The sequence below is a fragment of the Linepithema humile genome, chromosome 1, assembly GCF_040581485.1.
Source record: "Linepithema humile isolate Giens D197 chromosome 1, Lhum_UNIL_v1.0, whole genome shotgun sequence".
NCBI lineage: Eukaryota > Metazoa > Arthropoda > Insecta > Hymenoptera > Formicidae > Linepithema > Linepithema humile.
The window spans coordinates 8348445-8374442 of record NC_090128.1 but is presented as its reverse complement, the minus strand read 5'-3'; the positions used below and the strand labels follow the sequence as shown (position 1 = coordinate 8374442).

The 25998-nt window shown below is 38.2% G+C and overlaps 3 protein-coding genes and 1 long non-coding RNA gene across 10 annotated transcripts in view; 2 read left to right on the top strand and 2 right to left on the bottom strand.

The window, feature by feature from the left end:
* The window catches only part of LOC105670731 (cytochrome P450 4g15-like), a 136007-nt gene extending 133514 nt beyond the window's left edge, over window positions 1–2493 (top strand). For both annotated transcript variants that reach the window (XM_067347450.1, XM_012364418.2), the window contains 4 exons: window positions 1303–1471; window positions 1615–1789; window positions 1950–2125; window positions 2249–2493. In XM_067347450.1, the coding sequence (XP_067203551.1) occupies window positions 1303–1471; window positions 1615–1789; window positions 1950–2125; window positions 2249–2253 (525 nt within the window). In that variant the 3' untranslated portion in view covers window positions 2254–2493. The remainder of the gene's footprint in view (window positions 1–1302; window positions 1472–1614; window positions 1790–1949; window positions 2126–2248) is intronic.
* The window catches only part of pxb, a 525449-nt gene that overhangs the window by 311188 nt on the left and 188263 nt on the right, over window positions 1–25998 (bottom strand). The window lies entirely within an intron of this gene.
* Window positions 358–1306, bottom strand: LOC105670733 (cytochrome c, testis-specific-like). Its single transcript, XM_012364422.2, has 2 exons — window positions 990–1306; window positions 358–803 (listed from the first exon to the last, which is right to left on the bottom strand). The coding sequence occupies exons 1-2, from the start codon at window positions 1114–1116 to the stop codon at window positions 619–621; spliced, it is 312 nt and encodes a 103-aa protein (XP_012219845.2). The 5' UTR covers window positions 1117–1306; the 3' UTR covers window positions 358–618.
* LOC136997123 (uncharacterized) lies at window positions 18839–20593 on the top strand. The gene is made up of 2 exons (XR_010887952.1): window positions 18839–19377; window positions 20270–20593. It is a non-coding gene; the product is annotated as an uncharacterized lncRNA (long non-coding RNA).

Genomic DNA, 25998 nt, shown 5'->3' with positions numbered 1-25998 from the left:
CATTCTTTTTGTTTGACGTATACATGAAAAGATAATTTTTATAAGATAAGAATTCAATATCTTATTTTAAGAAAAAAAAAACAAATATTGGAAATAATTATATAAGTCATTTATATCAACATTATCTCAATTTTCTTAAACATGATATTTTTCATATTCATATTCTAATAACTGTTTTTGAAACGCTGCTTTGAATTAATCAATCTGTGGAATAGTGTTATTGAAAATTATGCAAGCTTAAAATGAAGGAAAAATATTGTCAATTTTTCAATCGTTAAGTTTAATTTTCCCTCGGAACAAAATTTTTCACATTATATGTGAAAAATGTATTCGACATTTTCAATGTATATTTTTTATAAATTATATTAAATTATATAATGAACCAGTACACACATAAAATTTAATAAAGAAACTGTATTCGTTTCTTATCGAATATAAAAAATCATGAATATCATTATTAGTACATCAATACTTCACATTAATTAATAAAGATGTAAATATATACGAAAAAATTGCAATACAACTTGATGACTCTGCTTTTACTTCTTATGATAATGATACTGATAACTTTGTAATATTATGTATATGCTGAGTACTTATTATTTTATTAAAATCCGATTATTTCAAAGTGGCTAGAAAAGCTATTAAATCTCTTCGATCTTCGCTCTTTTTGATGCCATAAAAAGATTTTTTTGTTCCCGGAATAAATTTTTTAGGACATTCCAAATAATCGTTTAAAGTGTTTTCGTCCCATATAATGGCTTTTTTCTTCATGCTTTCCGTAAAATCAAATCCTGGAACAGCTGTGAAAATTAAGCAATTACGTATTTTGCTACACTGTCAATTAACCAACATTCTACATTTACGTATGATAATTAACTATATATTAACACGTAATTTATAATAATTATAATATTAATGTTTCTGCTTTTAAATTTACTTTTAAGCTAATAACTCGCATGTACGCGATTTTAAGCCATTACACCTACTTCCACATGTTTTGCCCATGATGCCGTGCAGGTTAGGACCCATTTTATGTTTACCGTCCTTTTCCGTAGTATGGCACGTAACGCACATTTTCATGAATAATTTCTTACCGTTGGTTGCGTCGCCCATTGTCGATTAATAAAGCTAATTAAAATTGAAATTGTTAAAATAATAATCCTACTATCCATCGCAGTTTGCAATGCTCATTCTCCATCTTTCCTGTTTACATTGGTCGATACTGATCCACTAATCGGCTTCGATACTAATCAGTAAATTTATTGTCCTTCTTTCAATTCAATGATTTTTATTGCGCAGGCTCGCGTACACGAAGAATTGGATGAAATTTTCGGCGATAGCGACAGGCAATGCACGTTTCAGGACACTTTGGAGATGAAATATCTTGAAAGAGTTATTTTAGAAAGTTTGAGGCTTTTCCCCCCAGTACCTGTAATTGCCAGGTACCTTAACGAGGATGTGCAAATAGGTAAGCTTGACGATTTAGACATAGTGTAATAGATATCGATAACAATATACCGTTATAATCATCGTGTTATAAACCTCTGTATAATATACTTTATTTATTTTGTCATCTAAAAAGAATATAATCAATTTTTTTTTCTATAATAGTTACAGGCAATTATATTCTTCCAAAGAGTACCACAGTATTAATTTTTCCATTCGGAGCACATCGTGCTGAAAAATATTATCCGAATCCGTCAGTGTTTAATCCAGACAACTTTCTACCGGAAAATATGCAGAAGAGGCATAGTCACGCTTTTATTCCTTTCAGCGCCGGACCAAGGTATTTAACAAATGTCCTTTGCAGCATGTGGGACTTGCTCAAAATTATAAGATTTCTAAAAGATAATCAATGAATTTATCTTTGGCATATTCCAAGTATTTTTTAAAAATATTTTATGTTGCAAATATCACATCTGCTTACAATTAAACATTTTTCAAAGATCATGCGTAGGGCGGAAATACGCCTTGTTAAAGCTGAAGGTTCTGTTATCAACAATACTGAGGCATTACCGTATCATTTCCGATTCATTTGAAGAAACTCAATTGCGAGGCGATATTATTCTGAAAAGAGATGACGGATTCAAAATCAAGATTGAACCGCGCGAGTCAATACCTTGTGAGTTAAGATAATAACGAGAACGTAAAAGTGTCTGTGCGAGGACGAAGTGTATCGATGTATATTTTGATAAACTTTCTATATAACATTTAATTTCCTCTAATTCTCTATTTATTTTTTCAGGTTGAGACACTTTTATAATGCAATTAAAAATCTATTATGTTTAAAATATAAAAAAAAAATGGTTGAAAGATTTTTATTTATACGTATAATTTATTTCTAATTAAAAAAATTCTGGGGAAAACTTATTACTTAAATTAGTGTACTTGATATATATCTTTATATCTTTATATGATAATATATAGTAAAATATTGTCATTAGGGGAAATCCATGTTACTTATAATAATAAATTGTATCATCTGACATACTTGTGGTAGTTTAAAAATATTTGACGTATTTTTCTTTTAGCTTTGTAAGTTTTCTTTCATGGGCGCTACTAAAGCAACGTGTTATTTTCTCCGTTGTTTTTACATTTTTGGGCGTTTGTGGTGAAGGATTGTTTGGATCTGTCAGAGTGTTAACAAGGGCCTATGTTTATCTTCGACCATCCCCTATAAAAAGCAAATGGACATCGTCAGGCGTCCTAACTCAAACGTAGAGTTGAGTAGAGCTCCCAAAGTTTTGTCTCCGAAACAAGAGAGACAAAATGGTATTGCCCGCATAGGAGATACCTACGTGTTTCTTGGCGCAAACAACAGCGGTCACACCAAAGCCGCCAAGGATGGTTCCGGGGTTGAAGGGGTTTCGCCGCTGCCGACCAGTACCACCCTCGTCGTAGCGGTGATGCGAATCGAGGGGGGGGGAGGGGGGAGGGGTCAGAGGGGAAGGTTGGTCGAGAGGGAGGGCGGTAAGGAAGATCGAGGAGCTAGCCATAGGCGCGTCTGCGGGGGAAGGAAGGAAGGAAGGAAGGAAGGAAGTGCGGGCCTAGCGAGGCACGAGACAATTTATGGCCGCCTGGCCTGGAAACAATGCTGCCGTCGGCCGACAAAGGGTGCTGGCCACCCCTCCGCCACCCCCGTGTCGGCTAAATCCCCGCCTCTCCGTGACGGAGTTCGCCAGACTACACGGCCCTCGGCCAACTTTGCGTCGCTCCCGCCCGGGTCGTGTCACCCGGGGGCCTCCGCGAGGTGATTTTGCAACGGGAGCAACAACGTCTGACCGCTTGTCTACCTTCTCACGTTTTGGTGGAAAGAAAAAAAGACACGGAGACTCCGTCCAGCGGCGCGTGATTTCCACTTCGCCGACAATCAGAATTTATCGCGTCTACGACAGCGAGATCGTACACGAGAAACTTTGATGAATCGCGAACTCGATCGGGATCTCGTCGTGTCTGCTGCGACCAACAAGTAATATTTTTTTTTAATAATATCAATTAATTCTACTTGATGGAAATTTCTCTTTTAAATTCAAGAGGAATATCTCTTTTAAATAGTGCAAGCAGTAGAAATTTGAGATAACCATTCGTGTATATCATGCTAAAAAGAGTATACGCAGATGCATATATTATGATATTACTTTCTACAAAATTAAAAACTAATCTTATTTAACTTTTATAAAAATTTGAACCCAAATGTTCTACTTTTCTGACAAAAAAGGAAACGAAATCAAACACAAAAATTGTGCGTATAGGTTTACGAAAACGCTCTTTTTCTATCAAATAGACATTTCCAATCATTCGGTACAGTAAGTCGCGTTTACCTTTCTTACAAGAGCTCTTACTTTGTCCGGAAGCGATTTCCAAATCCAAACCTTAAAGGTACAAACGACATTACGACTCGCGCTTAAACCGATACTTTCAATCAACGAAGCACGCTATCGTCGTTTTATTCGATCTGATAGAACGAAATGGACCCCGAAGTTAGCACGAATGATGTCATCAACGGGACGAATCTCCCTTCGCTCTTAGCGCGTTTGGAGTTCGTCCAAAGAAAATGCTGAAACTGAGACGGTTTGCGGAAACGAGTACGTCGATCTCGGCACGAAAAGACTGACCTAAATCCCAGATCTTTCAGAGGATTGAATAACGCTTTAACGTTCGGCCTGATCACACGCGAAGTCTCCCTCCCCTTTATCCTCCTCTACACGCTGCCGTATTTTCAATAATAATGACGTTTTCGCGTGCTTAAATGTTAGATTGATTCACTCGGATTTTTTCTGTCGTTTTCTTCTCATTCTGTATGAATAAGGCGTTTGAATCAGTATCAAACAAGATTTCAACTTTATTACTGCGATGCATTGAAATGTTTATGTTATACATAAAAATAGTTTAGAATTCTAAAATATAAAATTTTAATTGATCGCAGTAAAGTTCTAGGTCTACCAAGTGATATAAAATTCTAAAAATGAATAAATTGTAGATTTTAACATTAATGTACGTTTCATTCATTATATTAGACACTGGAATCTTATACTATAAAAATTAGTAGACCTGGCATTTTAGAATTTACATTTTCTTCACTACGATGTACTGAAATTTTATATTTTAAATATTTCTCTTTGAAAAATTTAGTTCTACATCGTTGAGTTTTACCAAATAGCGCAATCTTCAGATATGAAATCCTACATTAACAATAATTATTAATACATTCCTAAGAAATAATAATGCCTAAATCCTAACTTCAATTCTAATTTTGAAAATAAAATTACACTTTCTTATTAATCCAATACCTTACGAAATTCAATTAATGTGTCTGTCAAAAATGGGAGACATGATTTTCATCGTCAACGATTTGCCTTCGAAGAGCACAGTGATTCCGGAACATCTTACAGAGGAAGCCGTACCCGGGAGAAACTGACATGTAACTGCATCTAGTTAGCTACCCTTCGTTCTTTTCAGCCGTTTTATTCAGGCAGAATTGGATCGTATGTACAGATATCTCGAGTCTGAACGCAACGAGTTTTGAAGGTATCAAAGGACAGGATATTAAAGTCTCTTACGGGAGCGCGGCGGCGAAGACGCGGGTTGCTTCACGGTGACGTAAAGTATCGTATACAACGCAGCTTCCGGTGCATCCAACCCCTCGTCCCACCCAGTTCGTATTCTATATGGAACGCCGCTTGGCGAAACCGCCGTGCGGCAATACGCGGCCTCCGTTTCGCGAGCGCGAAACGTAATCACGTATAAATTTTCCGCGGCGAATTCTCGGGAAGGCCGAAAAAGCGCGGATACGAACCGGAAACGTTATCCGAATGAAATTCGTAATTATTGAAATTCTTAAGGGATCCTTTTCGTGTCCTCGTTATCTTTTAGTTCATGCTTTCATTTATTCGCGAGCACCCGTGCTATCTTGAGATTATCTCCTCTTGAAAGGTAATTGAGGATTACGATGTGAACGGGAATTGAGGATAAAACTGAGACATGTGCGATAAGATGATAATGATTAAAGTGATAAGCTGATAAGCGATAAAGCGATAAAATAACGATGATTAAAGTGAACAAAGCAGAAATAATTGCGTTTTTACACTTTGAATACATAGAAGAATGTTCTTTTTATCTACTGAATAATTTATGTACAATATGTAATATACAAATATGATTATTCAATATATCTGATATTATAATATTGAAAATCTTTTGAGAAAAATTGTCTAAAATGCATGCTTTCATAAAACATGCAATAAAACGACGGAAAAAAAATCGCAGATCAATTTTTAATAGCTTAATTTAACGGACAAGCTTTAATCTTCAAATTTATGCGCATTTCAGTCACGAAAAAAATTTTTGCAACTCCGTGGAGTTTAAATTTGCAAAATTTTTGAACGTTACATCCTTGAATTATCCACTTCACTTCCTAGTGCAAAAGCATCATTGAGAAAAACTCATGGAAGTAAAAGTAGAAGCTTCGTTCTTTAAAACGAGCCTAGGAAAATTATTGTACGATTTTTTTTCGCAGTTATAACAGTTCAAAGATCGACACTTTCTCAGTAGAAATTTAGTGACTCTTTAATTTTGCTATTAAGTGTATTGTTATACGATGTAAAGCTTAGTTCGTAGTATAAATGCTCACAAATTGTCAGGCATGTGACAATGTTGCAGAAATCACAATATAATTTCGCTCATCCTCGAGTTAGAGTCGCGCGCCTCTTCAGTATCACTTAACCGCTTGCGAGTGCCGTTTTGAGCCGGAAATGAAAGATTTGCGAGGCACGAGGGTTCCCGGTTCCCATCGCCGTCGGCCGTAGGCGTCGACGAGCGAGTGATTCCGGACGACGCGTTTATCTTCTATGCGCTCGATCAATGCAAATGTGCCGCATTTGTGACGAAGTTCATTGCATTGTCACGTACCATTACGGATACATTGTTGCACCGACACGCGTTGCATCGTTTTCAATTTAACATACGAGATAACAAAAAATTATTTTTCTTTTTTTTGCATCGAGTTATCAACATGATTTCGCTATCTTTCGTCAACTGATAAAATTATGGCAATACTGGAAATTTATTTTCCTAATTATTTATCTTTAAAATAAAATAATATTTCTGTATTTTTTTTCTATAATCAGCAAAACGGCAGTGTCATTATTGAAGTTGATTGCGATAATTCGAGATCGCGTAACAACGGTATTCAAGATTTAAATATAGCTAATAATAAGATATAAATAGAGTTTTAATGCGAATTCGGGGGAAACATGCATTGCGTCGCGATGCAACAAGACGTGACATGAATGTCGCTTCATGGGCGGTATGAAAGGATAATTTTGACATCGTCGGGAAGAGAATGCCGAGTGTCGTGTCCGAGGGACAACGGCATTCCAAAGGATGTAAAATAAACCGCAATGACTAATCTGTGTTCACGAAGCGTAGACTATAATCGGGTGACTAATTCGAAGCGATGACTCCTCAGTCGCTAATGATCATTCTTTTTGCTTGGCAGAGTCGCCGCATTCCAAGCACGTCATGCAAAAAGAAATAAAATTCAATTTTCATCTGCGTTGATCTATTTTTCATTATTCTTTATGCAAAATATATTCCATTGTAAAAAATTACAGCGCTGTATAAAATTATGTAGTTATATTTGGATTAAGCGTCGACTCTTCACGAAAATTTACCGACTCACACTTCGATAAAAAAAAAATTAGACTGTACTATATATAGTTTTATTTTAACTTTAATAAACATTTAAAATATCAGTAATATTTAATTTGATGAATTACGAGTTACTTTTTAAAATAACCCTGATTTTACAATTAAAGCGAAAAGTGAGATACAATTTTTCGACATTTTGAACTAATAAAAACGCGCAGATTATCAGTGAAATTCTTTAATGACGTATGATTTATGCGGCTGTAATGTGCGAATGATTCTCGGAAAATAATTTCGGGACAACAATGAGCAACTGAGGAATTTCGCGGTTCACGTCGACGGCAGTGACGTGCAGGGCGAGAAATACACGGTGGTGGCATCCGGCGTGTGTGGCCGCCGAAAACACGAGCCCGCAATTATGCGACCGCGTTAAGGTTCGAGACGCATCAACGGAGAGGAGACTGGCTGGCATGGCGGTCGGCACGGTTGGCGAACGCATAGTCGTTGTGTCGTCGTCGCTTATACCGTCGTGACAGTCTCGAGTCATTAGGCAGCCTCGCAGAAACGCGCGCACAATGCGACCATACAATGCAAGTGTGCGGGAAGCATTTACAAGTTTTGCATTTTCTCTCGATGGTAGAATCTCTTAGAATTTTTTTATCATAATTTTTTATATAATATATAAGTTTTAAATACAGAAATTAATATAAATGAAAATAAAAATAAATATATTGACATTTTTCATATTTTTTGTCGATGTGTGTGCATATAACAATTTCAATATTTAACATTAAATATCATAGTAATTATACAAGTTATACAATTTTCCAAGTAATCAATTCAATCAAAATTAATTCGTTTTAATTAAACTGCGACAAAGGAAATGTAATACTTTATATGTCTCTTTGATACGCTGAGAGTGAGAAGATAAACTTTTTTTTCCTATCTACCCTTCGTGCCTTTGTATCAGTAATGCAGCTCGATAAGATTTGTTGCCGACACGTCGAACTATCAATTAACATTTAATACGATACGTCGTCGACGATACTCGAGGCGCGATACCGCTCGCGACGCAGCACTTTATTCATTTCATCGCGTTAGCGCGAGCGACGAAGGGGGACGCAACTCCTCCTTTGAAAGCGAGAAACTTGATCGTAACTCGACGGGAACGCCGTAAAGGGATCCTCGTTATTGTCGAGCATCTTCTGGCTGATCGAATGAGAACGAAGTAACGTCACCGGCATGGCGGGAAGATCGCCGAAGAATGGCAGCCCCATCTCGACGACACGAATCGCTCATAAGGATCTCCGGGGTGAACCCCGCAGGACGAGCGAGGTTTCTCTCGTGCCACTTAAGGGCGAACACGACCGGAGCCTGCGGGGAGTTCGCCACGTTCTCTGAAAGCTGCGCGAAAGCTCGGCGAGGGTAAAGGCTCCGCAAGGAAGATTGCATTTAAGATACTCGACTCGGTATTTATAGACTCTTAAGGAGTCAACAAGGAAGATCCTGGTCCCGACCGGGGATCGATCACCGTCATTACGCGAACACATCGCAGCGCCCTCGCCCCATTACCCGCCTGTCGTCCTGAAAATCGTATGATTCACTGTGTCGGAGCAAATAAATCACGCAAAAAGAAAAAATCTCAACAAAGAATAACCGCGTTTTATCGAGTCACACATTCTTTATCGAACGACGTGATAATCTGCTTGAAAAGGATATTGCAATTTTAAATATTTAGCCTATTTCATATATTTCTGTCTTTTCGTGATCGAAAATTTATGATGAATGATTTATTTAAACAAGACATGTTGTAACGAGAGGTGACATTTTTTAAAAGTCAAAACTCAGTTTTACAATGCCGTACGCTTTGAGATTGATGTTGTTATTAGTTACATCGACGTGAAGACAGCAACAGTCCATTATTCCAATTAGATTATTTCGCGTTATTAGATATTCCATCGAGTTTCGGGTAACCTATTGGCAGGTTTGTATACGGATAATGTTGCATTTCAGCTGCATCTTGTTGAATAACGCGCGCCGCGCAAACAATGCCCCGCGTCTCATTTGTGTCATTCGAGATAATGCACGAAGCGAAGAGATAACGTTTCGAGGCATAATCAAAACGACGCGCCGTTAGAGATACCGAGATGATGAAAAGCTCTCTCCTCTAAATTATCAATGCTCCGCACAGATACAAGCAAAAAAACCGCGAAAGCGGTATTTTTCTCATTTATCATTCCATTTATTTATGTTTTTCTAAAACATTATTAAAAACTTTCCGTTTAAAAGAAAATTATTTTACGGATTATTTTTTTCCTTTAATTCTGCGGTAAGCCAGCTTTCGTCGCGTAATTTTATCCAGCCACGAACTCTACATACTTCTTGAGGAAATGGAACAAAAGAATTAATCCTAAAGAGCTTAACCTTGTTTTCGCACTAACAAGGTTTTCCACCCGCAGCCTGACATTTTGAATTTATGTCGAGTGGAATATTTCTAAAAAAAATTTAAGACATGTTGTTTTATTTTTAATTGGCATGAAATTTCTTTGCTGTTGTAGCAGCAAAGGTAAGGAAGAAGAGACGAAAGAAAGCATAAAAGAGATTGCAAAAGCATGTATGAGATTTCCGCAGGAGAGTAAAGCATAAACCAAGTTTTTATTCCAACAATCTCTTTCCCTCGCGTTTCATGGAAATAAAAAAAAAAGCGACTGAGTGTAAGTGTAAAAATTGCGGATTGAATAAGATACTTTTCGCGAGCCGCGACGAAAGCCTCGAGAAAGAGTGCTGAAGCTAGCCGCGGCGGTGTCATCCTCCGACATTGAGCAGACCGGGCGCCGCGGGCCCGGGGGTTGGAAGAACGTGGCGCATGATAGTCGACGACTCCCCTAGGAAGCGCAACACCTAAATTAACCGTGGAATCCCGGCGCGCTGCGGCGGCAACTCGGCAGCGGTGCCTCGAGCATCCCCCGCTTGCAAATTGGGGAATCAGAACTCTCCGGTCTGTCTCTCCGTGTCTTCCTGGACATCGTGAGGGGCGGAATTCCATCCGCGAGCAGGAGGAAGAGCTGACGAGTTAGGGTGCATTTACGTCACGGGAGACCGGCTTGACGAGACTATTCGGTGGACAGTGCACAAACAGGGATAATTAATGTCTGATGATGTATACTTGTTCTTCATGTTGCGACATACTGTAATATAAATTGGACGCGCAAACGTGAAAATAGGTAAACAAATAAATTATTGTTTGCGATTGATAGGCGGACAAATAAATTATTATTCGCGCTGTTATTGTTTGCGATCAATTTCAAAGATATAGACGAAGGGAACGTCAGGAATCATAACTATGGTATTCAAATGGCACGAGCAATTATATCGTCAAGAGCATTAATTATTTCATTTTGATTATTATGTTCATTTCACATAATCATCTACGAGTTAGAAAATAAAATGATCAATTTCTTTTTCATTAATATGACACAAATTCGACGGGAGATTTGGAAAGAGAATAACAGATCGGGTATAAAATAGACTACAAAGAATGCGGATATTGATTGAATCGTAAGAAGTAGCCGTAATGCTACTTAATAACGTATTAGGATGAATGGGGTTATAGTAAGAATCAGAATGGAACGGGGCAATGTTGAAGGGATGAAGAGTACAAAGGAAAAAAAGAACACACAAGTGTCGGCGGAGGCGCTCCGGATCTTTCGATTCAGAGAGCTCTCTCCTCGATTTGGAGAAATGGGAATCCAATTTGGAAACCCGGATAGAAGACGAATCTCGCTGGGGGACACTAAACACCCCATTGTCAAGGAAACGACTGGGTGGTACTTAAATCCACCAGTCGTCATCCCCCTCGGAACTACTCGCGTCTCTATTCCCATGTGTATGTGTGTGTGTGTGTTTATTTGTGCCTTCCGAGGAACAGACGGAGAAGGAAAAAAAATGGCGAGAACACTGGAAAAGCTCCTCCCGTGTGTTCGCAGAGAGCTTTGCTTAGAAATCGCCGTTTCGCGCCGTTAGACGCGCGAGGGTTGCAGGAAGAAGTAACAGCCGTAGGACATTAGGACGTAGCTCGTGAAGGATGTCCGAAATCATTTCCCGCTAATTCAATCTCTTGAATGAGATTCTGGAAGGGCTCGCTAATTTTCCTTTAATTTAAGCATTGCTTTATTAATATTTAGTTAATAAAGTTTCTTTCCTTTGTATGATTTAATGATATAAATTTACTCACTTCAATTAAAAGTGGTAGAAATATTTAATATTGCAGATTTTTGGCAAAGAAAGCTTTCAACATATCTAAATAATTAACATTGCCTTATTCCTCGCAACTAATTTTAAGTCTATCTTAACGCCATGGAGTCGTATATTTTGCGACACCTCGTAGCGAATAAAAGGAGAGAGATGGACACGGTGAAACACGAAAAGACGAAAAGATAAAAAAGCGCCCGGCGGCCGTCATTCGCATTCAAGCGTCAAGTTTTCCTAACAGACTCCACGCAAACAGAGCTTGCAAGACTCTTTGTTCTAAACCGTGGATTTATGCGCGTTTCACATACCAGATTTATTCTTTCCCTGCTAGACACAACTGGATACAGTTGTAAAAATACATGTGTAGGCTCATAAAGATGGCGTTTTCACCGGCAGAAAAAGAAGACAAGCTCGTGAAAATCGTGGCTATGAAATAGATAGTCGCATAATGATCGAAATAAAAACGAAAATAAAAAGAAATGTTGCATGATAGATTCGCAGTCAGAGAGATAGTCAGAATCGCAAAAGCGATATTAAAAGCGTTTATAGTGTTCAGTTATAGCGCAATATATTATTATATATAGTTTATAACGTAAATAAAAAATGACATTTATTGATAAATTGGATAGATATAGAAGCGATTAATAATGCAAATCGACGGCATGTAAAACGCAATCAACAATCAGAATTGCAAGATACATCATCCGTAAGATAATCTGAACCGGGAAATTGATTTACTATCCTGATTTTCTGTAAAGTCACTTCTACATAATTTCGATCGTAAAAAGCAAGCGTGCAGAAATTTCATGCCAGAAAAATTCGACGACAAACGTTTTACGCACACAAAAGATTTTAGAGAAACTCTTTGAACTCGTAAAATAAAATTAAGTGACATGATTTCCCACTTTAGTCGCGCAATGGTAACAATTTTCTTCGACAAAAGTATGGAATATTGATTTTTGAGATGTGTATCGTCATTTTAACCGCATCGTGTCTAGATATTTATGCGTCAAATAAAAATTGTTTTTTTATAAAGCTGTTTATTCTTATATAACATATTCTTTTCTATCAAATATTTACGAGATTAGAAGAAAACTACGAAAACTGTACGAAGAAGACTGTAAACAAGCAAGGTAAATGAATCAAACTCTTCGGTACACTCGCGGAAAGCCCGAAATTTAATTTCCACCATATGTAAATTGTCCGAAATAAACAAACAGAGAACGAGAGAGAGAGAGTCGGAGAATGAGGCATTTGGCTTGTTGTGCGACTCGGTCGTGGAATCGTCAAGTATCGCTAGTGCCGAAAGCTGTCGGGCGACGAGGCGAGAGAAAATAATAACGAATCGCCAGAATGGAGTTACACGACGCGCGCGAAACCGTGCGTTCGATAAATTGCGACGACGATTCACGCCGACCGACACCGTGCGTCATCGGGCGCGATAGGAAGTAATAAACGACACACGGACGCGCGACGCCGTAATTAGTTTTTCCGGCGGATTAACCGCTCCGTCGCTCCCACGAACAAAACTCCCGCGAATAGCGGTCCTAGTTCGCGGAATTGCGGACGGCCTTCGAATTGGCGTTTCGCTCGTATCGAGATCAGCCCAGCACCGCCAGCCCTCTTGTTGCTGGACGAATTAATCTCGTTATTTCGCTACGTTCGATATACGTACGGTTGGAAGCGCATCGATTGTAAGTCTGAAGATCGACTACAGACACGATGCTACGTGTGTTTTTAAAAATTTTACAATGTGCAGAAATTGCAATTTTCATTCACTCAAAACGCTAATCTTTTTTAATATTTTATTTTGTTATTAACCATAAAAAAATAGAATGCTTTTTAATTCCTCGTTACGTTTATATACTAATAACATTTTTTATAGTTTCGAGAGAAAAAGGAGTTAATCTGTTCACTGCACTGAACAGTGCACTGACAAAGCATCGTTAATCGCTCCCATTGAAAGAAATGCGGGGGGGAGGGCGCGTTTCAACCCCTTCTCGCCCGTGGTGAGAATCCTAGCTGAAAAATGTCAAACGCGGCCGCGCGGATAAATCTCGCCGCGCGTTATATTTGCACGAGGTCGGAAATTTCCGGACACCGGCCGAAGCCGGAATTTCGACACTCGTCACTCCAATTACAAACAGTTTAAGCCACGTGCATACGTCACGTTACAGCCGCCGGACTCGGGGCGATATTTCTGTTTATCGTAAACAAACAGTCGTGTGTTTCCTCCCCCGCCCCTCTTGCGCCGTTTGTTTCGCGCAATCGCGAAACGCTCAAATCTCGTAATCTGTCCCGCGTTAAATTTGCCGAATGACGAGGAAAAAAACAACGCATCCTCCGACGCGCACGGCTATTGTAAATGCGCCCTCCCGTTCGTGCGCGCAGATAACGCACGGCGGTATACGCCGGCGCGTGGGTGTTTGTGCATTTATTTGCACGCAGTTGCTTGCAGTTCCGTCGCGCGGCCGTGTGCGTACGCGTATACGATGCGCACGGTGTTTGCCGATGGACACTCCAGTGTACACGGTGTGTCCCATCTGTATCGCGTGCCCCTTCGGTCGTGGATTATTTGACAAATTCAAAATCAATTTGAGCGAAAATATGATACGGCTTTTGCAATCACCATCGGCGATATTAAACACATCAGCGTACTTAAGCGTGAAGTTAAGCTTTTCAAGAAATCGAAAGAGCTCCTGTTTTTTCTTTCCATTCGAATTTTTCCTGCAAAACGCTGCATGTAAAGTAAAACGTAATCGTGAGAGAGAGACATCGAGTAAGGAAAAGTGTATAAATGTTGGAAGAACTTTAGATAAATTTTAAGGGATTCGAAAGATTTTAACTGCAAACTCTTACGAGAAACTGCAGCATCCGGGAAACAGAGATGCATCGCTAACGCATTGGCAAGTTTAGACATAAATAATCTGCGAGAAAAAGCACCCGTCCGTTATGCGAGAACATTCTTGTTTTGTTCGGTTCACGTAAGTGCGGTTTGCGTGTCTACACGCCCGTGTGTGTGCGTTCTGTGTACGAAACGTATTTCTCGGTTGAACCTCTCTCTATAGCGAAGCTGCAACGCCGGCGGGCTAATCGACGCGCATTGCCGAACGCCAACACGGTTTTCACGTGCGACTGCAGTTCGATGCACCTCGACTCGCGCAGTGCGATGGCTCGCACAGCGCGAGAGTACAATCGAGTTTCTATCTCGTCTCATCTCGCCGTTCCGCCCGTCGATGATCCGCACAGCTGCGGCTCGTTCGCGGGCTTTCGCCCGTAATAGCGATGACGGTGCACTCTCGGTGTCGCATAAAGATTTCAAACTGTTTCCAAATCAATGAACAATTTACGCGTAAACGTAGCGTATCGACTTTTTTTATCTCAAACACCGACGAGATACTGTAACAAATGTTCAGTTCGACTGAAACAAGAAGCACTCATTGTACGCTTTATACTGATATCAGCGACACTGATTACCACTGATTTCCATTGAAAATACACTGAAAATGATTACGTCAAACTACAGTGACGCAAAAAAAATTAATTAAAAAGAAGTTTTACATTTATTTTTGACTTTGTGCATAATCACGAATTAAAATTTCCTGAAAAAATTTGGCTTTTGTAATACGTACAATTACAAGCTCATATTGCAGCTGTTTTATATACTTTTGTTGCTTTTCTTTTACACACTCATATATCAATGATTATATAATACAATAAATACCGTAATAATATACATACATACTGCATAACTGACGACATTGAAATAATTAATCAATTGCAATAAAGTATAATAATTTTTTAATAATAAAATAAATATTTTATTCTTATTAAAGTGCAGTAAAAACGTTCGGCTAGTACGTTCGGTCATCGATAAATGATAAAAATCTGACAACTGTATTATAACGAACTCATTGTTCTTTCAAAGGTTTCAGTCAGAGGTTTCATTATCTCACTTAACGCACTATATCGATTGTACATTTTTCGACAAAGAGCTTTTTATTCTTTTGATTACATAGGTATATGCGAGAGCAAAAATGTATCAGCTTGCTAAATTTTTCCACTGTAATAAAATCACTATTAATAGAGTCGGAAGGACACATCGCGATGGCTACAGCCTCCCAATACCGCGGCAGAATTCAACGCCCGAGGGTTCGCGTTTGCAGTCGTTGCACTTGACAAAAATCAAGCCCGCCGCAGCTCGATGCATCGGACGGCTCCGCCCGAGGCATCGAACACGTAACTCGGTCGATTTTCCGCATCCCCGTTTTCGTAGCCGACGCAAAAAAAAATATCCGGATTAATTCCAACGCGACGCGCAAAAAAATTGCTCGCTCCAATGGAAGGCTTAAACGTGTAGAAACGATATTTTGCAAATTCGGCTGCAGACAGCATTTTCAGATATCTAAATTCGTGCCGGAGCTTTTGTCAGAAATAATAACACGGCATTATTAATAAATTATGGCGAGCTAAAATTCGTTAGTTCTCGCGCATTGATAAGCACGCGGCGAATTTTTATATCTGATTATAAAGTAATCCCGTAATAAACTTATTAATAAAATATTTATGACGTCATTAAATACACACATAACACATAAACATTAAGTAGTTGAATTTGTCGCAACTTATTCAAGGTATACGCGATTGTTGTTTTACACGTCCCATTGGAACAATAATGAATTCGGGACATTCTATCTGATTGTATTTTTAGTTCGCAACGCAATGTGAAAAATGAAAATTGTTCCCGCAGAGAGCGGCAATCGGGACAATTAAAACAGGACGGGGCGCATTTATGGCCGGATGATAATCAATTACGTTGCGCGTAACAAAATACGGTAGGCACTGTAATCATCGAGCGAAATCGGCCCCGATATCTTGATTGAACAGCTATGCGCGTGGAATTGCTTTCATAAAGCAGATCCCGATGCGGTGGTCGCGGACGACATGTACACTCGTCAGGATTAACATACAAAGTTCTATTTTTATCGCATTCGAACTACGCACATTGTGTTCAGATATTCGTGTATCATAATTGTTATTTTCACGCGACATACAACATACATTATATAATATAAATTTGTTCCAGAAAAATGGTTGTACCTCAAAAAGGAATAATTTTGACATCCATGTTTATTAGAATCTTTTTATTTCTTTTTTAATTTAGAAATATAGAGCACACCTGCAAATTTTGCAATAAGGACTTTGGACTCTGCGTATATTTTTATATATTGTTTTGTATCGCTTAAATCACGTGCGTCAGATAACGCGCGCGCTAAAAAATCGCGAACTGGACGCTTCTACTATACAACGCGCGATCATACATCTAAACGTTTCGAATTCAAAGCACCCCTGACGCCGAGTGCGCGAGCTCGCGCGGTGATTATTGTCATCAAGCGCAGCGATGATGATATTCGCGTCCGAACATTAGATTGACTACGTATTGATGGCGGGATGTATCGTCGCACCGTCATATCAATTTCCACTACTTTTGCGGATAATTCGCGCTCGTGATGTGTAGCGCTCGTTCGAGAGAGCTCGGTAATCGAATCGATGCCGGAGCAATCAATGGGAACTTGTAGAAAGGAATTTCGCAAATTCACACATGAATTCTTAGTTTTCATCTGTCCACATTCCATCAACAGATTATATGATCAATTCTCCAATTACAACGACTTCGTTCGTTCGTATCTCATAATACACTTGTCTCTGCATCCATCTATCAATCGGCCATTTTGTTTCGGGCGACACATTATACGCCGGTTCGAAAAAAAAAAAAAAAAAAAAAACGCAGTCGTCAGAGATAATATTTATCGGGGCGAGAAAGAAGAGAGACAGGAACGGACAAAATAAATGAAAGAACGCGCCCGTTCGCAGATGCGCGCGACTCTGTAAATCAGTTCTTGCCGCGGACGAACACGGCACAGCTGCGCGGCGCTCGCGTTAACGGCCCAACAAACGGTTTCCCATCAGCTATGTTTTTATATTAATTACTTCGCCATTCGATTTTAGGGGGAGAGAGCGGTCGGAAGGAGGGGGGGGGGGCTGAAGAGGGGAGACAAACGGCCTCGCTGTGGAAACGTTTTCGCGTGGAAACGCGCGCGTATGCATCCGCGCGACGTAAACCGTATTGTTGCAACGGGCATTTTCGCCTCCTTTCTCGCTCGAGTTTTGTCCGAAAACGTTTGCCTAACCGTACGCCGAACTCGCGCAGCGGCGTTCGAGAACAGGCAGATAAACTTGCCTTTCGCGAAATACAGAATTTTTTGCTTCGCTCCGCGATGCTGCGTTTCCGTAGCGATGTATGTATATTCGTGTGCATGTACCTCTGCACCGGGATACTTGCTTCAACCCCGTTTAAACTCGGCCGTAGAATCTTTTACAACTTTGGAATTAGCGTTTTTGCGATGAAATTATGACATAATTATATTTGAAGTTGTCGTAAATGCGTATAAATACGGATGTTGGTGAATTCTATGAGATATGATTATAACGACCGCTATAATTATTCCTTGCGAGCTGAGAGATTAAAACGTACAGAGGGAATGAAATGGTGGAAAGTTCGAGCTCTCGACTCGACCCGCCGCGCTACGGCGAAGTCGAAGTTTAGTCTCCGAAGGTTTCTCTGCCCTGCTTCCTTCCCCCCGCCAACGTTACAAAGCCGGGATTAAATTCGAACAAAGAGGATTCCCTGCCGGGTTCACCTTCCACGCCAACTTTACTCGACCGTGCGAAAAACTTCGCGGAAAACGATTCGCCGGGCGCTTCTCCCTTTCAACCGATCGAGCGATCGCGCCGTGAAAAAAATCGCGTATTTCGCACAACGCGAGTCGTACGTCAGAATGCATTGTTTCAGAACGATACGATTTTAAAGGCCGCTAAATAGGAACTTTAAATTTCTGAGAAGAACATTCTACATCTTATTTTTCTTTACTTTTATCTATGATTTTTATTTTTATATTAATTGACATAACACGTGAATAAATTATATTCCGCGCTAAATATTTTTTATCAAATCTTTTCGGAAAATTCTTATTTGTAATCTTATAATTCAAAATGTACACTTTATTCATTCAACTTCAAAGATTGATGTACATGAAGTATGCACGCGAAAGATCCGAACGAACGAGTTGCAAGTCTTGATTTGACACTCGCCAGATTGGAAAAGTCCGCCTTAGAAGCTCGGCGAAATTTCCAAGAAGTATTAAAATTTCAGGCTCCCAATGAGTTTCCCGCGTTTTTCCTTGAGTCTTAAGATAGAACGCGGCGCGGACCGAGTCTTTTTCTGCAAAAGGAAGTCTTCCATTCCCATCCTCGGTTTCTTACCCCGCGAACTTTCGCATGGAGCGAGAAAGATGTCAGCTGCAGGTGATATTCCGGTTTCTACTAAAGAAACGTCCGCGCGTGATCGAAAAACGATATCGATTCATGACCTCGATACCAGAAACGTAGGAATGAACTTGTTTTCATCGCGTCATTCCTTGACAAATACACAGCGTGGAAAAATATCTATACATAAATATTAATATCGCCACCTCTCTCATTTTGCAATTTATGTTTACTCTTCTTTTGTATTCGTTTAAATATTCATTCTGAATAAACGGTAAATAAATAAAAACCGAGAAAAATATATTAAAAAATGTAATAAAGTTTTCCAAATTAATACTTGTATTAAAAGAGAATTTTATTACTACAATTATTAATGTGAACAAAACAATTATCGTTATGCACCCAAAAGCATCGAAATATAAATTCCTTTGAAATGTGATATCAAGTGATAAGAGCAAATAAATGTTTGAATAATGAAAAGAGAAGAACAAGATATCGCATATATACACGCAATGGCTTGGTAAAAGAGCTTAAACGGCGCGAGTGATTCTCGAGATTCCGCTTACAACGACCATCGGGTGCACGCATGACTTCCACTTACGTGCGATCGTTATTCGAGAGCTAAGAGGATCTCGAACAAATCTCGAAGAGGTAAGTGCGAAGAGCCGTTTGTGCGTGAGCGGCGGAGGTGTATTAAAGTAAAAGCGCGGTGCGCCAAGTATGCAGACGCATGCAAAGGACGCAAAACTATGCGCGCAAGTACGAAGAAATCTTTTAATATCATCTTGTCAATATGAAAGAATCTATGCTGTACATAGAAATAGATAATGTACTCATTTCTCCAGCATGTCATTCATATAGTTTAAAATTTTATATATTATTGAGGATAATAAAAAATATTCAATAAAAATAATATTGAAGATGTCGAGAATATTATATGTGATCTCAACAGAAATACTTGTTTCAATAATAAATCGTTTAGTGCCCATTATAAAGCTTATAATATACATTTCATATTTATTTTTTATATGAAATTTCTTTATTGATATAAATTTCGATACTTCTTTATACACTTGGCGTATTTTTTCACCTTTGTAAAGTTATAATATAATTAACACAATTGATTAAATGTATAACAGATCAAATAAAATAAATTAATTATGCATACATAATTTCACTTTGACAGATTTATTGGACACGCGAGAAAAATGTTTTTCTCAAACAAAATACAAAAGGAAATTAATTACTGTCATACATTGTTTAAATAAATATAAACAGATTATATATTAGTATGGAAAATACATTTTTGTAGAATTATAATAGCGTGTTACTCAACAATCTCGTATGATGGAAAAAAATTAAAAAAAAAAAACATATTTAAAGTATACATGAAAAATATTATTAGCTTTATCTTTAAACACAATGCTTGTGACAGAAAGTCAATATTGTTCAATGTAATTAATATTCCAAAGTTTATGTCATTTTAACATCTTGCATTTTTCATTTTATAATTATTATTGATTTTTAATGTATTTATTTACAGATAAAGCTCAATTTTTATCTTTGCAATGATTATGATGGTCACAGTAACAGCAGTTTTGTCTGAAGATGACTTAAATAAAGAGTCAGACACGATTCAAATGAAGAGAAAGACGAAGGCGAGAAAGACGATAATGAGAAAGATGAAAGCGAGGAAGATAATAGCGAGAAAAAAAGGCGTAAAAGCAAGAAAACAAATCATAAAAATGAGTTTTATCACATAACTTACATGGATGAAAAAATATGGCGATGGTTATTGAATAATAATATTATAAATATCCTTTGATTGTATAGAACTGTCGATAGTTAATAAAAATATAACCATTTACTTACGTGTATTTTTCTTTTATAAGTATTACATATAATCAAATTCCTTCTAGTCTGTTAATCTTAAAAATTATTATTTTTATAAAAACCTTGCAATTAAGCACTTTGTGCTGGTGTAAAAGAAAGTACGTTTTATAAAAAGTGTATAAAATACATTATTTTTATTTTACTTGTTTTTTGTTCTCAGAACGCAATTTACATGTCACATATGTGTTTGTACATATGTCGAATTTTGTCGAAATATTAATGTGCACTTATGTTAAAACTTTCGCTATAACTTTACAGCGCAAATTCAACTTCGTATTAGATTTACTTGCGCCGATATACATGTTACATGATTATTTTACATTTACAGTCTATCTATTAGTATTTTTATGCTGACTTATGATCAGTTTGCTAAATAGCATGCATAGTACATTACTTTTCTAATTATAAAGTGAAAAAATGTTAGTATTGAATTTATTATAAATTATGTAAGTTTGCTTTCACACTTTTTCCATAGATTATTAAAATAATACAAATACAATTTTTTAAAATATTTTGGATTTTTGAAAAAGTTAAGTAGAACATGCGGCACTATACATATATACTCAGGCGGAACGGTGGAGATTTCGTTTTTTTGCTAAAATAAAAAAAAACGAGGTCAAACATGGTTCGCGTTCGTCCTTCTTTGGTTGGAGGAAAGAAATTACGAACGCTCAGTTTAAATGCTCATCTGAAATTCGTGTACACCAATGCGCGCCGGGGCATTCACGTAGGTAAAGCCACGACACGGCGAGTCCGGTACACGTAACGGTTACTGGGACATAAATTATTAATGAGTACACACACCTACGATAGAAGCGAGGGCCAGAGGCGGCGACGCCAGCGACTGAAGCTAGACGAGTACGTCTCTCCTATGTTCGCGTTGTGACGTTCTTCTGGCCGCTTCACAATTCGGTATGCAAAATAATTTAGGGCACATGCAATTTCTCGAGGAAGTGTTTTTAATTAGGCCAAGATGCGATATTTTCAAGACGCAAAATGTTGAAGCAGAATACGGAAGTCATGTAATAAAAAAAATTTGCAAATCTAAATTACACAACTAAAATATACATAACTATACTGTAAAAAGAAAAATTATTGTAAAATAAACGCTATTACAATAGATAATTTTGGAACCAATTATTGTAAGTATAAATTTCCGTATGTATGTAAATTTGTAGCTTGAGAACAAAATTAATTTCTATTGTTGTGATACAGTAATATGTGTGGCATAAGTTGCATGAGTAAATTTATAGTTATTCTATATATAAGTATATCATATAATTATGTTTTACATCAATAGTTTGTACTGTCCAAAGATCAGTTCCTATTTTCAAATTAATGATGCATCATAAGTAAGCCAAACGAATTATACACATAATTTATTTTATTTGTAAAAATGTAATTATATGTATTACTGTTATACTGTGTAATACATTATAAAAATTTGCATATTTACATAAGATTTGTAGAATATGCCATCGCAGTGTAGTTTTCCACATAAAATAAAGATATATTTGCGCAATAAAAAATAAAAATACGTAATTTTGTAAAGTTACACGATTTTGTGAATTAATTCTGTAATTTCTACATCTATTATTTGTGTAAATTTACCGAATTATTTTATAGCGTACGCAGTACTCGTATAAACTCTTCAAATGTATTGATTTTATAATATATTTTTTTTTATCTTATAATGAAAAACGCACATATACTGAATTTATATTTTATCAATATATTCATATATTTAAAAATATATTTTTTACTGTTACTACATCAAACTGGATTATGTTAAGAATTGTATTATTACACTGCAAGTGCAATCATGACAGAAAAAGATTCTTATCACAATTCTATCCCCTAAGGAAATTTTCGGAGCCGTATTTCTCATTTTTGCAACAGAGATATTTCTTCTTTTTTTCGCGTAAAATTCGTCCAATTATCTCCACAATTAGCTGGCGCCACCGTTCTACGCAAAATGATGATATACCTCATTATCGGAGATACGTTTTATTACATCTACCGTCATCGTCTCGATAGCAATTAATTATCAGACACGAATCCGCGTTACTCAGTCGCGGAATCTCACCGGAGTGGCCGGAGTACGCTTGTAATTATGTAAATAACGCGCGAAACCAGACATCACGCTAAAATCTCCATCAGCAGAGCGGCGACGGCGTAATTATCATAATTATTTAGCCGCCGCGCGATGTCAAACAAACATGCGCGCGCACGTACACGTACCGGGCGGCGAAAAACGAGGAGTCGGTAAGTGTCGACGACGGCAGAAGCGGGATACCGGGAAAAAGTCGAAACCCCGCTAAAAATACCGTGCCACGGGGAAATTATTGCCCGCTGTCATTCCGCGATTCCGCGGCACCGGCTACGCCGACGACTAAATATATCAGGCTTGCGTGGGCATAAATATTTATAAAATAGCGTCGGCAGATGCGGTAGCCAACTTTAGTTACACACGGCGACACGGATTCCCCGCGCGACACTCAAAGCCGACTCAAAGGGGGAGCCCCTTTGCGCGTATTTTATTGAGCGATGTCCAAGTTAGCATTCAGTGAGTTACTTAATATGCAAATACAGCGGAGCTTGGTGATTGCTCTCATCTGAAGATATAGAAACCGGCACAAGCCGCTGCCGCACTGAATGCACTCGTAAAAAAATGCATCTTTTATGTTTGTTTTTTTTTAATTTTAAATTTCCTTACTTTTTCTACAGTTATTATTGTATAGTGAGGCAACAAGGACAATTTTAATGACGATAAATAGGTTATAATTTACAACGAACAATGAGACAAAATACCATTATGACAAATTCTGCGTCGAGCTTCCGAGGTGTTAAAAAGCGAAAACGCAATTGAGCTATCGGCGGCTTCTTCTTTCATCCACTTTACCCGCGTTTCGTTCGATCGGATCTATCGCGACGGCGTCGAGGAGCTAAAGTCTCGAAAGGCCGTTAAGAACTTTTCGACCGATTAAATTTCACGACCCCGCGCGACGAGGCTCCATCGATTCATCGCTTCGCGTCGATGGCGCGGGCGCGAACGGGATACTTAAACTAGTTCCGACACGATGGACGGCGATTAGGATCGCCGCATTATATTAATGAACCTCCCGTTGTTCTTAAGAGACCAACGTCGAGAAGCCCGTTTTCCAAGCTATCCGACAGTTTCTCGATGGCGGAAAAAGGAGCAAAGCTGAACTCACGTCGCGAGTATATCAATACAGTGCGCGGCACGATCCACATTTTTATATTCCGCGCGAGGAGACAGTATGTGAACGCGATGAGAATATACTGTCGCCCATAAATTCGCGATCATAGATAAATTAACGTAATCCACTTGCAGCCTTTGCTAAAAGTATGGAGCATTAATCAAGTGAACTAAGTCATCGTTTGCGAGTCTAACGAAACAGTAAATTTACATACTAAATTGTAATACACGATAAAATTTAATTTTCAAGCAAGGGGAAAGCGATAAAAAAAATTTATCAAGTCTCTTACAATTGGTTGTGAAGTGAAACCACAATCGAGTTGAATTATGCTAATTAAGCCATATTTAAATCTTCTCGTAAAAAAATGTATTTATAATAACAATGTGTTAAAAAGGCGAGTGGGCGGAGGAGGCGGAAGGAGTCATTAGTAACTGTCGATAACACAAAACTTCCGGTTCGCTCGCGCGCCAATTACGGGGACAAAAGTAATTCCCGCTCGCGACGGGTTCTTAATAAAAAGGACTCGATGAAAAAGGGCCCGCCGTTAGCAACAGTCCATAACATTATACGGCCAGCGATCGCGATAATCTCGAGTTCGAGATTTTTCTCGTTACCGCCTCATTAGCACCGATAAGTCCCTGTCGCGGGTTTAATCGTGGATTAAGAGGTTTGTGCCGGACGGCACAATAAAGCGAGAAAGATATTCGAATAAAAAAAAAAGACACTTCGTGAATATTCTTAATGAAGCAGTTGCATACATTCAGCGCTAAATGAGACTGAAGATTTCGCACAAGACTGCGACCATTTCTGAGTTATCTGATTTACTTCATGTCGATTCTTTCTTTTCTTTTTTTTTTTAAATCTGATTCTTCCACTGCTCTTTATTTCCTGAATATTCCGCATCCGATTAAAATTCTATTAGTAACGAGTGTGGAAGAATCCATTTTTTAGAGTTTAGTTTATTAAAAACTGCCAATTTTTTTAATCGCTGAAAATATAGAACTGACTTGGGAAAATTTACGAATGAAAAAAATGTTAAATAAAAGTCACTAAGTGTTCAAATCGAGATTGCATCAATGTCAAGATACAATTCAGACAACTGCATTTATCGCGCGATGAGCATACGGACTTTGATGTCGGAGCTAACAAATTCTCGCACGCGTGCATATACGACGTGTGCTCGAACACCCGTAGTCACGCTGACAGCTTGAGCGATGTTTAACAAACAGCAGCTGATGTCTCGCGGTCCCTAAAACAATCTTACCGATGTTGGAGTTCATCCCTGTCTTTCGTATACTGTGCAGTTTGCTTCAACTTGCATTGCTCGTATTGCATTATAACTCGTACAGCATAAATTATCATCCTAATTATTAGAGCGAAAGTTTCGTATATTTATGACATAATAATAGTACAATAGTCTCTCACAATAATTATCTTTATTTAGTGTATTAATTATTACTATTCACGTTTAATGCGGATAAATTTATCGAATCGTTTACTGCATTCGTGTGATTAATATTTATTATTATATGCAATATATTTTTTGTATGGAATGAAAAATATGTAATGCAATAAATATAATGTTGAACTGATAAAAATTTCACTGTATATTATATTAAATTTATTTATCATTGCATTAGATTCTTCATGTAATTTTCAGGCGCAAATTTTCCACGGTTAAATTAATATTATTATTTTTACGTCGAGTCAACAAAGGTTAGACTAAATGAGACTACGGACGATGCGAATGAGCTTAATTAATTGTTCGGCTGAGTCACGAATTAGCGTGTGAATGACGGGGCAACAGGGATACAGAATCGAGAACGGTCGGTTCGCAGTGAGAAGTGCGACGAAAGGAGAATCAAGTGGGCCCAGCGGAAACTTTCGCCCCACTTCAAATTGACGATCAAGTGCCAATAAAAAATCGCTTCGCCTAAAGAGCGCCCCTATTTCGCGGGATTCGACCGAGTTTCCCGATTAACTCTCAAGCGGTCATATTTGTCAATTTCTACTTGCAGTTTGGCGTATGTAAACTACGACAAACGCGTGAATTTTTCTCACAACAAAAAAAAATATGCAAAGAAGGAATCAGAGTATTAAACTTTATCAGAATTATTTGCAGCAGACTATTATAATGGAACAGTGGCGCACTTAGGAT

Excerpts from the sequence above, each read along its gene's own strand:
- LOC105670733 (XM_012364422.2), bottom strand. The coding sequence starts at position 1,116 with ATGGGCGACGCAACCAACGGTAAGAAATTATTCATGAAAATGTGCGTT. Across the intron at positions 804-989 it reads CATGGGCAAAACATGTGGAA|CTGTTCCAGGATTTGATTTT; the intron begins GTAGGTGTAATG and ends TAATTTTCACAG.